The 13212-nt window shown below is 36.0% G+C and overlaps 2 protein-coding genes and 1 long non-coding RNA gene across 6 annotated transcripts; all 3 read left to right on the plus strand.

Moving 5' to 3' along the window:
* Positions 1-77: 77 nt before the first annotated feature.
* Positions 78-8506, plus strand: LOC122581026 (protein NRT1/ PTR FAMILY 1.2-like). Of its 3 annotated transcripts, none has more exons than XM_043753170.1 (9): positions 78-267; positions 372-588; positions 2964-3505; positions 3893-4697; positions 4794-4880; positions 5377-5534; positions 5611-5828; positions 6359-6900; positions 7124-8506. In XM_043753170.1, exons 6-9 carry the CDS (start codon positions 5414-5416, stop codon positions 7983-7985), a joined length of 1743 nt encoding a protein of 580 aa, XP_043609105.1. In that variant the 5' UTR covers positions 78-267; positions 372-588; positions 2964-3505; positions 3893-4697; positions 4794-4880; positions 5377-5413; the 3' UTR covers positions 7986-8506. The 3 variants fall into 3 exon arrangements, with proteins under 3 accessions (XP_043609105.1, XP_043609106.1, XP_043609104.1); XM_043753171.1 differs by having other exon boundaries at positions 3893-4531; XM_043753169.1 differs by having other exon boundaries at positions 2964-3314; positions 3391-3505; positions 3893-4880.
* Positions 3234-4708, plus strand: LOC122583715 (protein NRT1/ PTR FAMILY 1.2-like). The gene is made up of 3 exons (XM_043756092.1): positions 3234-3505; positions 3893-4103; positions 4328-4708. The coding sequence occupies exons 1-3, from the start codon at positions 3234-3236 to the stop codon at positions 4706-4708; spliced, it is 864 nt and encodes a 287-aa protein (XP_043612027.1).
* A 76-nt stretch (positions 8507-8582) lies between the features above and the next one.
* On the plus strand, positions 8583-11198 carry LOC122581027. Of its 2 annotated transcripts, none has more exons than XR_006320951.1 (2): positions 8583-8818; positions 9288-11198. It is a non-coding gene; the product is annotated as an uncharacterized LOC122581027 (long non-coding RNA). The 2 variants fall into 2 exon arrangements; XR_006320952.1 differs by having other exon boundaries at positions 9359-11198.
* The last annotated feature ends 2014 nt before the right edge of the window (positions 11199-13212 follow it).

Here is a 13212-nt window from a genome sequence, read left to right on the forward strand (position 1 = left end):
AAACGGAGAAGATTGAAATAAACGTGTTAAAGATTGATGCTCGTAAGTGGGACCCATTTCTTGCCGTCCGGGTGAGATACATCCAACAAGAAACCACTATCCATCCATCCTAATTCCTAACTATTGGAAGAACATCACTCAGACACTCAAGTCAGCAAAAGTCAACTATGGATGATACAGAACTAGAAACCAAATTACTTGATACCAATAACAACAACAACAATCATCATCAAAAAGGTGGTTTGGGAACCATGCCTTTCATTATAGGTAAAAAAAAAAAGAAGAGAAAAAACTACAACATTGTTCATATTATTATTATAAATTAAATTATAAATGGGTGTTGCTGATTTTTTGTTTTATTGGTATGGCAGTAAATGAAGCATTTAGAGACTGGCAAGTACTGCATTGATGCCCAACATGATATTTTATCTGATGGAGTTTTATCATATGGAAGTTGTAACTGGAACAAGTCTACTTTCAATTTGGTCGGCACTTTCAAATGGTCTTTCTATTTTTGGTGCTTTTGTCTCGGATTCTTATCTGGGTCGGTTTCGGGTTATTGCTATCTGGTCTTTCTCCACTCTTCTTGTAAGCCCGTCTTTCTAATCTTTTCGTTTTGCTTTTTTAGGATGTGGTTTGAATCAATTATAATCAATTTGACAATTTCTAGTGTTATTATCTGATTATTCTCTGCTGCCCTCACACCCGTTTTCATACAGTGGCAAACAAATTTTATTTTATTTTTAGTTTTATTTTATTTAATTAAAAACATCTATTACAATGCCCATTTAGATATCATTTTCCGTTATCTTTTTAGTGATAATGCATTCTTTTGTAAGTTTTACGAGTATTTATTTTTTTTTTTTAATTTGGGTGTATGTGACTATATGGTGAATTTGGTTACCATTCTCGTGTCACATGGTAACATATTATGAGGGTATAAACCAGCTTAGTTACCATTTAGTGTGTATAAATGGTCAACACCACTAGCCTTTAACAACTTTGTACGGCCCATTCTTGAACTTAACCTCATGCCCCGAGTCATCCAACTGCCCAACTCAAATTAAACTCTTCTTCAAGCTTGGAATAACCCTCACGTCTCTCAAAGTCAAAGTAGTACCGGCTGAAGTTACCAAATCAACATCTCCTATGCTCGTAACATCAAGTATATCATCATTTGCCAACTTAACCTTTCCGAAGTCCCTTACTTTAAGATTCTTCAACGTCTCACTTTCGTGGGTAGCATGAAACGAAGCACCAGAATCCATTACCCAAGAATCTACACTACTTTCCACACTACAGATTAAAGCATCTGCTTCATCATCTGAAGCAAAAGTAGTATTCACCTCTTTCTTTTCATTCGGACATTGATTCCTAAAATGACCGACCTCTTTACAGTTCCAACAGGTCACATCATTACGAGCCTTAGACTGACTCCTTTTTCTATTTCCGTTTCTACTACCTCTGTTATTACTCCTTCCTATACCTAAATTCAACAAGTCACTCGATGATTCTACAGAATTCTTTCGTCTGACGGCTTCGCCTAGAATTAAATCTCAAATCCCTTCAAAAGTGAGCTTTTTGGACCCTGCTGAACTTGTAACGGTTGTAACAGTTCCGGACCAACTGTCAGGTAATGAAGATAACAGTAGCAAAGCCTTGACCTCATCATCGAATTTAATCTGCACTGACTCAAGTCTAGACAAAATCGAGTTCATATTATTGATGTGCACTGTTACTGAACTTCCTTCCTTCATCCTTGTATTAACCAAATCTTGAATCAAGAAAACTTTATTTGCTGCCGAAGGCTTCTCGTACATATTAGACAATGTATCCATGATTTCCTTCGCTGTCTTCTCTTTCAGAATGTTGAACGCAACATCCTTAAATAATGTCAGCCGAATAACTGCCTTGGCTTCTTATCCAAAATTTCCAATTCGTTTGGTTTTATACTCTCTGGTCTAGCAAATCCTTCTCAACTAGCAAATCCTCTACTTGGATCTTCCACCAACTGATATCTTTCCCATTAAACTTTTCAATCGTAATTTTCCCGTCTTCTGCCATTACAATGACTAAACGAACAATCTGATCACGAGAAAAAAATTCTGACAAGAGAAAAGCTGTAATTTGCTGCTGATCAACACTGAATTCCCAAATCTACTGCTGATTAAAAGCTGGGTACCCAAAAAACCGACTACTGATTAATGCAATATACCCTAAATCGAAGCTTACAGACCTGGAAATCTGGAATCCTCAAAATCAGCTTCTAATACACGAACTAAGAACCTGATTTGCCAAATCAGACCCGAATCTGCCCAAATCAGCTTCACCAGAACCCTAATCAGAAATCTGGGCGGCGGTGGTGCTGCAATCGCCGGAAAACCTGATCAGAAACTGATAGGTGACGGCCGCTGCAGCAGTTCTGATTGTCGGCGGCTGCTACAGGCCTACAGTGGCGGCGGTTTCAGCTGTTCTTTGCTGGAACCCTAATCTGGGTGACGGCTGTGGTGGATGGTCTTGGCTGGAACCCTAATCTGGGTGACGGCTGGGTGAATGTGTGATCTGTATGCAACCTAGCTCTGATACCACTTGTTAGGAATGAACTGCACACACACAAAAACAAGAACCAGAAAATAACAAAGAAGGAAGAACGATTTAACGTGGTATCTCACACTAAACTGTGTGAACTAATCCACGGGTTGCAACTAGAATATATTATAACACTCGTGATGAGGAATTACAAGTACAAGAAAATATATTTATAATAGATAGATTAGGGTTAATGACTTATGCCCAAGAATAACTGAACTGGGCCTAAGTAAACTAAGAGGCTGCATCTGCCTTAATGGCCTGCTTTAACAGTCTTTTAAGCCTATCAAGTCTCCATAAACCCAACATATATGTTATCAATTGTGATTTGTTTTTGTCGAATAAATGTTTATATAATTTTCCTGTTTCTGCAGGGGATGACTTGTCTATGGTTAACTTCCATTGTTCCACAATTAACGCCTTCATCTTGCGAAGATGCCAACACGAATTGCAGTATTGCATCACCAACTCAACTTGCCTTTCTCTTGTCTTCTTTCGGGCTAGTCTCAATCGGGTCAGGTTGCATCAGACCGTGTTCAATAGCCTTTGGTGCAGACCAACTCAAACACGACCCAACCCTAAACAACCAGAGGGTCCTTGAAAGCTACTTTAACTAGTACTATGCCTCTGTATCAATTTCAAGCATGATTGCTTTGACTGTTATGGTCTACATCCAAGACCAACTTGGTTGGCTGGTGGGCTTTGCGGCTCCTGCGTTGGTACTGGTCTGTTCTGCTCTTATGTTCATATTTGGGTCTTCTCTTTATGTCAAAGTAAAAGTTAGCGAGAGTCCATTTTCAGGGTTCATTCAAGTTTTAGTCATTGCTTTTAAGAATCGTAAGATCATTCTTCGCCATGATAGCTGCTACAATCATAGCAATGTAATGGAACGAGTTGAGCTAACAGAAAATTTAAGGTTCGTCAATTACTACAAAATTATGCTGGTTATTCACAGATGTGTCAAATTTGATCCATTGTCTTATTAATGAGTCAAATTGGATTAAGTTTTATCTCTGATGGGCCATACATGTACCTAAAAAAGGAAATGGGCTTAATGGGTTTAAATTGTAATAGACCCAACGAGTTGAATATCCACTAAGCTTGATTTTAATTGCATTAACCATCATGTATTGCTTACAAAGAAAGTTATACTATTACTGAAATAATACATTTTTGGTAAATCATAAGGCATACTAATTCTCCATAAAAAGTTAAAGTGTTTAGATAAAAGGGATATCTCACCTAACCTGACCCGACAAATTTGATCCCAGACCAAAAGTTCAGTTTTCATTTTGTTTTTCAGGTTTCTCAACAAAGCATGTGTTGTTAACGATTTAAACGTTGATTCTCCCGGCTTGGACTCCTGGAGTGTCTCCACTGTGGAAAAGGTGGAATCACTCATCGTTTATTCGGATAATACCTATATGGTCTTCGGGTATTTTAGTATTCACATCAATGTCACAGACCTTTCCAACCCTTCAAGCGAAAACAATGAACCGGCATATCACTTCAGGGTTTGAGATTCCAGCTGGATCATACACCTTGTTCATGATCTTGACACTTACTATATGGATCGCATTTTATGACCGAGTCTTGGTCCCATTTCTAGTAAATTATACAAACCAGTCATGTGGGCTCCTCCCAACAACCCGAATGGGAATCGGACTCCTAATTGCAGTCGTGGCCTTAATGGTATCTGCAATTGTGGAAACTGTAAGGCTCAATGTGGCAATGTCAGTTAATGACCAGCATTCAACAGTTGACATACGGTTTAGCTGAGGCGTTTAACACAATCGGGCAGATGGAGTTTTATTATTCTGAGTTCCCAAAAAGCATGTCAAGTATAGCTATTGCTGTGTTCATGGTGAGCAATGCGTTTTCTGGACTTCTTGGAAGCCTTATAATTAAGGTTGTGGACTTACTTACGAGCCAAGGGGGTAGAGTAAGTTGGCTATCAAGTGATATAAATGTGGATTACTACTATTGGTTTCTTAGTATCTTGAATTTGCTCAATTTTTTCTACTACTTAATCTGCTGTCATGTTTATCGGAGTAGTTTGTCGACAATAAGTATGGCGTCCGATGAGCTTGCCGAAGAAGGATCTGATTGTAGGCATTGAAATATACTACTTAATTGAAATCCACATGGCCAGACACCATAGAACCAATAGTATACATGACAATAAGTGTGTTGTGCTTTTTCAGGAGCATCTTTTAATTGGATTTCTGCAATGCCAGTTGCGCTTTCGGTTGGATCTCTTTGTGTTTCGTCAAATCCATCAAGCCATGTCTGTAAGATTCTTTAGCTGAACATGGTTTCGTGATCATTGGCTTTTATTCTTGACTCCTTTAGTGTTCTCTAGAGTCTTGAAGATAGATTATTATAACATAAACCGTTGATGTAGATGAGCTAAGCCAATTAATACATACTATATTGTTTTTGAACATTTAACATATAATAATAATATGTTTTAAATATATAAATAAAATGAATGGGTTTATGCATTTTCCATCAATGTATTTTTTTAGTTATATTAATGTAAATTTTTTTCTTTATTGTGTATGATTTTATAAACATAAATGTACTTTAATTTTATAAGGAGTTGTATATTTTAAAAGATATATGAAAAATAAGTAGGTCCAAAAATTTCAGAGCCTTCAATATGTCCACCTAATATGTGGTCACTCCATGGTTGATGGAGATGTATTTGTCTTGCTCAAGAAACATAATATCTCATATAGTGTCACTGTTTATCCAACTAATAATTTAAACCACTTTAATTCTTAGTTAAAGTCGATCAAGCTGAGGAAAACACTGATCGTTGATGGAGGAACACTTGAATCATGAAAAACCGAACATCGATACAGGATTACAAACTAAGTTACTTGATAACGATAATCATGATCATCGTAAGGGTGGTTTGAGAACCATGCCTTTTATCATAGGTAGATCAAACTCTTCTAATTTTTATAATTACTCATGCATTTTGGATTCAATATTGATTTTTATGTTTTGGGGCAGTGAATGAAGCATTTGAAAGAGTGGCTAGTTTTGGATTGAGGCCAAACATGATATTTTACCTCATGGAAGTTTATCATATGGACGCTGCAACCGGAACAAGCATACTTTCGGTCTGGGCTGCACTTTCTGATGGTCTTACGATTTTTGGTGCTTTTGTCTCGGATTCTTACTTTGGTCGGTTTTGGGTCATTGTTATCGGGTCACTCTTCACCCTTCTTGTAAGTAAAAAAAGGGTCACTTTCCATATTTACTATTGGTTCTATGGTGTCTTGAAAGTGATTATTTGATTACTACTTTTCAAGCCACAGATAACCAATCATTGGTGTTTAGGTATAGGTGAAACATATATATAGGTCAAATAATTCATTTAGGATTAGCTGCAAGAAAACTGATGCAGTTAGTCCATGTGTCCAAAATATTTGTCTACTTTTGAAGTCCATTGTCTAATGGATAGGACAAAGGTCTAAACAAGCTAGCGGAAGCGCGCTATCTCATGATAGATAACAAAGTTCCCCATATAATTCCTTGTTAAAATTAGTATAAAAACTTGACATAATGCGGTCGGTATAGTATAAACAGATAATCAAAAAAAAAAGAAGACATTAGATAGATAAATTTATTAGGCGACCATGCTAATTTTTTTTTATTATATCCGATCGCTAAAAAATTGATTATCTGTGACTTGAAATACAATTCTCTAATATGTTTATTTTGAATGAAAGTTTACATAATTTATTTGGTGCTACAGGGGATGACTTTCATATGGTTATCTTCCATGCTTCCACAACTAACACCTTCATCTTGCAATGAACTCGGCATGAGTTGCAGCCAACCATCATTAACTCAACTTGCTTTTATATTCTTATCTCTCGGGGTGCTTTCATTTGGATCTGGTTGCATCAGACCGTGTTCGATAGCATTTGGTGCAGACCAACTCATACACCATCCTGCCTACAACAATCAGAGGCTGATTGATAGCTACTTTAACTGGTACTATGCTTGTGTATCAAGTTCGTCGATCGTTGCTTTGACTCTTATTGTCTACATTCAAGACAAATATGGTTGGCAGGTGGGGTTTGCGGTTCCTGCTTTGTTGATGGTCTGTTCCGCTCTTATGTTCTTACTTGGGTCGTCTCTATATGTTAAAGTCAAAGTTAGAGAAAGCCCGTTTCTAAGGTCCATTCAAGTTTTAGTCATTGCTTTTAAGAAGCGTAAGATCAGTCTTTTGGATGATGACTTCTATAATCATAGCAAAAGAGTGGATCGAGTTGAGCTGACCAACAACTTAAGGTTTGAGAATTACTACAAAATCATGCTGTTTTTTTCCCCAGAATTTTTCTCTAATTTGTGGCTGTCATGGTTTTGTTTCACTACATGGCACTAAGATATTTTTAGAAATAGTGTCGAAACAACTGTTCAAATCACTCTTATGTGATCTTTCTGTCTAGGTTTTATCATTTGAACTAGTATCGTGTTATTGATGTTGTCTAACATGATTTATTTCACTTCTCAGGTTTCTCAACAAAGCGTGTGTTATTGAGGATTTGAGCCTGGAATCTTCAAGCTTTGATCCATGGAGCATCTCTACAGTTGAAAATGTGGAATCACTCAAATCGCTAATTCGGATAATACCTATGTGGTCTACAGGTATTTTAATATACATGACAACTTCACAGAGCTTCCCGACACTCCAAGCGAAGACAATGAATCGTCATATCACCTCAGGGTTCGAGATACCAGCTGCATCATTTAGCTTGTTCATGGTTGTGGTACTTACTATATGGATATTATTTTATGACCGATTCATGGTCCCATTTGTAGCAAGATATACAAACGAGCCACGTGGGCTCCACCCAAAAACCCGAATGGGAATCGGGATACTGATCTCAATTGTGGCCATGATGGTATCCGCAGAAGTAGAAACAGTAAGGCGCCTTGTGGCAAGGTCTGTCTACAACCCAAATTCAACAGTTGACATGTCAGCCATGTGGTTAGTTCTACAATATGCATTATATGGTTTGGCTGAGGCGTTTAATGCAATTGGGCAGATAGAGTTTTATTATTCTGAGATCCCTCAAAGTATGTCGAGTATAGTAATGGCTTTGTTTATTTTGAGCAATGCGATTTCCGGGCTTGTTGGAAGCTTTTTGATAAACGTCGTGGACTCAATTACGAGTGAAGGAGGTCAAGCTAGTTGGTTATCGAGTGATATTAATGAGGGTCACCTTGACTACTACTACTGGTTACTTTGTTTCTTAAATCTTCTCAACTTTTTCTACTACTTAGCATGCTGTTGTGTTCATCGGAGTTCTTCATCGTCCGAAAGCAGGGTGTCCCGTGAGCCTGGAGAAGTAGGATCTGATCGTAGGCGTTGACGCTCAATGTCTTCAAGTTTTAGCTGTGGACAATTAATTGAAATCGTGTTCGCTATCCATATAGAAACAGCTATTCTGGTAGGTTAGCTTGATATATGGTGTTTTAGAGGTGGCAATTTGGACTTGTTTACTTTGCGGGATTCATTCGGCTTCATATTATCTTGCTAGTGTTGAAAGGGCAATTTGAGAAAAAAAAAAGAAAAGAAAAGAAAAGAACAGGTTAAAGGAAATTGGTCAAATGGGTCAAATTGGTTTAATGGGTGTCGAATTGGCCAAACAACTAAAGTGGATCAACAAGGCCAAATTGTTTGAACCCGTCAAGCTGCTATGTACTTTTATGAATCTCTTATTCGAGTATCTCAAGACATCGGGCTAAGTTGTACCCCCCCTTCGGGTTTCTCATATATGGATGCTTGTGTGCTTCTTCACAAGCTCTTAATTTGTCTTGCTTCCTACGAGTATTTTACAGTTTTAGTAATAAAACCCAAACCAAGCAATTTGTTTTGGCAGTGACACAACAAGAAGAAGGAGATGGTCCTTGGTTTTGGTATATTGTTACAGATTTCGTGCATCAAACCTTGCATACTAGGTAATGCTTACTTTCTTTTTTTTATTAGAACGGCATAGCTTTTATTACTGAAGATCAACTAGCAAGACACTAGTGACCCTAAATGATATAGTACAAATACAAGAATAAGAGGCAAAACCAAATCAAAATACACTAAACCCCAAACCAAGCAATTTGTTTTGGCAGTGACACAACAACAAGAAGGAGATGGCCCTTGGTTTTGGTATATTGTTACAGATTTCGTGCATCAAACCTTGCATACTAGGTAATGCTTACTTTTTTTTTTATTAGAACGGCATAGCTTTTATTAGTAAAGATCAACTAGCAAGACACTAGTGACCCTAAATGATATAGTACAAATACAAGAATAAGAGGCAAAGCCAAATCAAAATACACTAAAAAAAACGAAACAGTGCAAGGACAGCCACACGAGAATTACCCTTGGTACCACTTGCATCATCATTAGCCAATTCATACCCGAATGTGGACAGGGTTCAAGACCTAATTAGACCAGGAAGTACTGTGTCTCATCTTCCCCCGATTAGATTGCCACAAGAACGAAGTAGCCTCCAGATCATAGAATAGATCTCGACTTTTTTCACGAACATTGTTGTGCACATAATTATTTCTAGCTTTCCAAAGAAACCACCACCACGTAAACAATATCATCTTCATTCTACCATCTTTTAGTCGATCCAGGTTCAACCCATCACACTAACTCAGCAATTCCTTAGGCGACATGGCAGGTAAGACGAAGCCAATCCACTTACTAATCAAACTTCTCGTTTCCGTTGCCAAGTAACAGTTTTTGAAGATATGTCTCGTTGTTTCAATACCATGTTGACATTGAAGACATCTCACAATAGCAGTGTCAATTCGCCAGGTAATGCTTACTAATACTTCCATTATCCGTGATCGTTTTCCGTCTGTGTTTTTAACATGTTAACGCTTAATCATTTACCTTTATATTTGATCAAATTTAGAGAATTACAGTTTGCATACAAGGTGTTCGATGAAACGCCATTCATCGGAACAACCCCGGTAGCATGTAATTTTTTATTAAAACTTTTGTATTATCTTGTCAAACTATTCGTTTATAGGGTTAAGACAAATACGGTAGATCTATCTATGTGTAGATTTATCACAAAGTTATCAAAAAAAACTTTTGGAAAATTGAGTGATTCACGTGACCTGGTCAGAATGTTATAAAAGCAATGTGCCATCGTTACAACAGCTTATAGATGTTGCAAGATGATGATATCTACAATAATGATTGTCTGATACAAAGGATATCTAAACAAACTGGTGAAAAATTGTATACGAAAGTTTTTTATTTGAGTGAATGTAGATAGCAAGAGTTGGGTTACAAGTTTAAAACTTTGACTCTTCTTGTATGTGATATGCAAGAGTTTCTAACAAATAGTTTAAAAAGTTGGATTATTTGCAAGAGTGATCTGTGGAGTTTTGTAATTTGCCCATTTGACATCTTTAGCTTTATTTTGTAATACTCAAAACATGAGAGGTTGATGGTCACCTAAACCCGGCCCGTTGCCATCCCTACATGCCACAGCTCATTACCCGTAGCAGTGTAAGATATCCTTTCATAGGATACACCTTGTGGTTTGTGTTGATAAGTAGAAAACTCACGATTAGACTAAATGACGTGAAGTATGCATTTGTAATGATATGGCGTGTTGTCGGCGACACGTGAAATGTCATGCCATGTTTCCAACATCACTAAAACATGTAAAATTTACTAAATCTGGATAACTTTTTTTCTTTCAAGATATAAGAGTTAAAATTGTATTTCAAGAGATGAAATTATACGCAGAGCATTGTTGTTGTACCCGACCCAATTTATGATACTCTGAAATTTACCTGTCACCCGTGTTGACTCCATGGTCACTTACCGACCTTGTGTTATTGCTGCTTCTATTGTTGGTAGGGTTGTTCACCTGAATTTGAATGGTACTACTGAATGTATAAAAGTTGTAGTTTCAAATTTCATTAGATTTGTTGTTTTCTATTTCAAAAATCATTATTGTAAATCTATACTTCTTAAAAATTGGCAGAATGGTGGATTGCAAAAGGGAATTATATGTAGAAAAGAAGACCATAATGAATGTTAGTGCGCATAAAAGTTCATACATAATACTGCACGTTTTAAGTTATTATGACCTTATATAATTTCTTATTATACTAGATCGTTGTCACATAATTATTAAGTTGTCACTTTTACTAATATAATATACTTTGTATGCATATCTCCTTATCAAGGAGAAAAATGGCAAATTGTTCAATCAAATTAGTGTGCAAAAGAAGGTAATCAAGGATAAAATTGTGGAGGGTAAAGATGAGAGTAGTTTCGTTGAAATTTAAAGATTGCAGATTTGCAGGGCTTATGAGGAGCTAAAAGCTAGGGGGATGTGTAAATTTGGCTACTTCGACATATATGTAGATCTACTTTTTGTATGTTAAAGCTTTTGTGCATTAGATTATTTTGCATTGTGTTATATAATGTAGCTTTTTATTTGAAGTGTAGTATTAGTTTTATTGATATTAATGATGTAGTATGAATTGCTAGAGGCTTCTATACTTGAGGTATTGGTTTTAAATGATGGGTCTATCCTATCATATTGATTAAATATTTGTATTTTTTTTTTATCAATAAAAATTAATAAGGTATTGTGTTTTTTGAATATAAAATGTTTATTACATACATATTATTAATATCTTTAGGTTTTAAAATTTCAATTAAACGGCCTGGTTAAACGCAAATTGATTAGCTAGTTAAGTTTAATATAGACTTAAATTAAGAAAAGGTAAATTAAGGATAGGTGGAAAAGAAAATTAAAGGCTATTTATGATGTTGTATATATGGAAATTGGAGTTGATTGTTTAATTCATATTATTTGCCTATAGGGCACACTAGAAAAACCCTTTTAATAGAAAAAGGGAAAATTGAAAGTCATGTAAGAATATAAAAAAAAAAAGAAATTTGAAAGTGATGTAAAAGTATAATTTTAAAAGAAGAAAATTGAAAGACGTCACGTAAAAATATTATAAAAGGAAGAAAATTGAAAGTTGTGTAATAGTATAATAAAAAAAAATAAAATTGAAAGTCATGTAAGAACATTATAAAAAGAATAAAATTGAAAGTTGTGTAAGAGTATATTTAAAAAAAGAAAATTGAAAGTCATTTATACTCATTAAAAATTATCCCACCCCTTAAAATGAAAAGTGTTACAAGAAAGTTACATGCGAAATTACTAAATTTGCTCTTATTGAATTAATTTACATTCTAAACATTTATCTTGTTAATTTACATTCTAAGTCTTTATCTTATAAAATATTTCTATTATCTTAACATCAACTTACACCACTCGACATCAATTGTCGATGTCATCACCACGCATCACCAACACCACTATACCGCCGTCGCCGTTACCGCCACCGCATTGCGCGGGTACCATGCTCGTGTAAGAATATAATTAAAGGAAGATAACTAAAAGTCATATAAAAATATAAATCTTTTTTTAAACGAATAAATTCCAGGGATATATGTATATATATATATATTCTAATGGCGAAAGACAACCTTAATTATACGCTCATGAACGCTGACAACACACTTGGTAGCACATTCACATCATGTAGTTCGACTTCAAGAAAAACCTCAAACAATCAAGCCAAAAATTGAACGTGAATAAAACTTAATTAAACGTCTGACCACTCTAATTGTGGATCATTGTCTAAGAGTATATTTAAAAGAAGAAAATTGAAAGTCATATAAGAATATAATTAAACGAAGAAAATTGAAAGTCTTATAGGCCTAATTTTAAAATAGAAGTAGAAAATTGAAAGTCACGTAAAAATAAGAAGAAAATTGGAAGTTATGTAACAAACATAGGTTGCTCGGGACATATAATTATTATCATGTGTTTGTTTGTTTACGAAGTATACCTTACATTCGCGTTCATTTAGAAGTTGAAGTTGTTAAATTTTTGTCGCTTGATTATTACAAGTTAAAAAAAAAATTATGGCGTCTACAATCTCGGAGTTCACTCACCTAAAAATCCCACTAGAAGATCTAGTAGAGGCTACCAACAATTTCGCTGATGAAAATATCATTGGCAAAGGTGATTTCGGGAATGTTTACAAAGGCAAACTCAAGCGCTCGAATGGGTGGGTAGAGATTTCTGCACGACGGTTAGACCGTAGACTAGGTCAAGGAGATGTCGAGTTTTGGACAGAGATATCGGTTCTATCTAATCTCCATCATCATCACATAGTATCTCTGATTGGGTTTTGTGATGAGAAAGGTGAGAAGATCATCGTAAACCCTCATTACGCCAAGGGAAGCCTCGATCAATATCTAAGCGACCCAAGGCGCCTCTCATGGATGCAAAGATTGCATATAGCTATGAGTATTTGTTATGCAATCAAGTACATCCATTATGAGCTCGGACAAAGCTATTACATCATACATCGCAACATCAACAGCTTGACAATCTTATTAGATGAGTATTGGTACCCCAGGTTATCTGGATTCGAATTTTCGATCCAGCATCCAGTAGACCGAATGAACCAAGTTCTGCATTCTGATCTACATATCGGGAAAACAGGGTATATGGACCCGGCAATCAAAAAGGACGGAGG

The sequence above is a fragment of the Erigeron canadensis genome, chromosome 9 (genome assembly GCF_010389155.1).
Source record: "Erigeron canadensis isolate Cc75 chromosome 9, C_canadensis_v1, whole genome shotgun sequence".
Taxonomy (NCBI): domain Eukaryota; kingdom Viridiplantae; phylum Streptophyta; class Magnoliopsida; order Asterales; family Asteraceae; genus Erigeron; species Erigeron canadensis.

Excerpts from the sequence above, each read along its gene's own strand:
- LOC122581026 (XM_043753170.1), top strand. The coding sequence starts at position 5,414 with ATGGAGGAACACTTGAATCATGAAAAACCGAACATCGATACAGGATTA. Across the intron at positions 5,535-5,610 it reads AACCATGCCTTTTATCATAG|TGAATGAAGCATTTGAAAGA; the intron begins GTAGATCAAACT and ends GTTTTGGGGCAG. Across the intron at positions 6,901-7,123 it reads GAGCTGACCAACAACTTAAG|GTTTCTCAACAAAGCGTGTG; the intron begins GTTTGAGAATTA and ends TTCACTTCTCAG.
- LOC122583715 (XM_043756092.1), top strand. The coding sequence starts at position 3,234 with ATGATTGCTTTGACTGTTATGGTCTACATCCAAGACCAACTTGGTTGG. Across the intron at positions 3,506-3,892 it reads GAGCTAACAGAAAATTTAAG|GTTTCTCAACAAAGCATGTG; the intron begins GTTCGTCAATTA and ends TTTGTTTTTCAG. Across the intron at positions 4,104-4,327 it reads AACCGGCATATCACTTCAGG|TTAATGACCAGCATTCAACA; the intron begins GTTTGAGATTCC and ends TGGCAATGTCAG.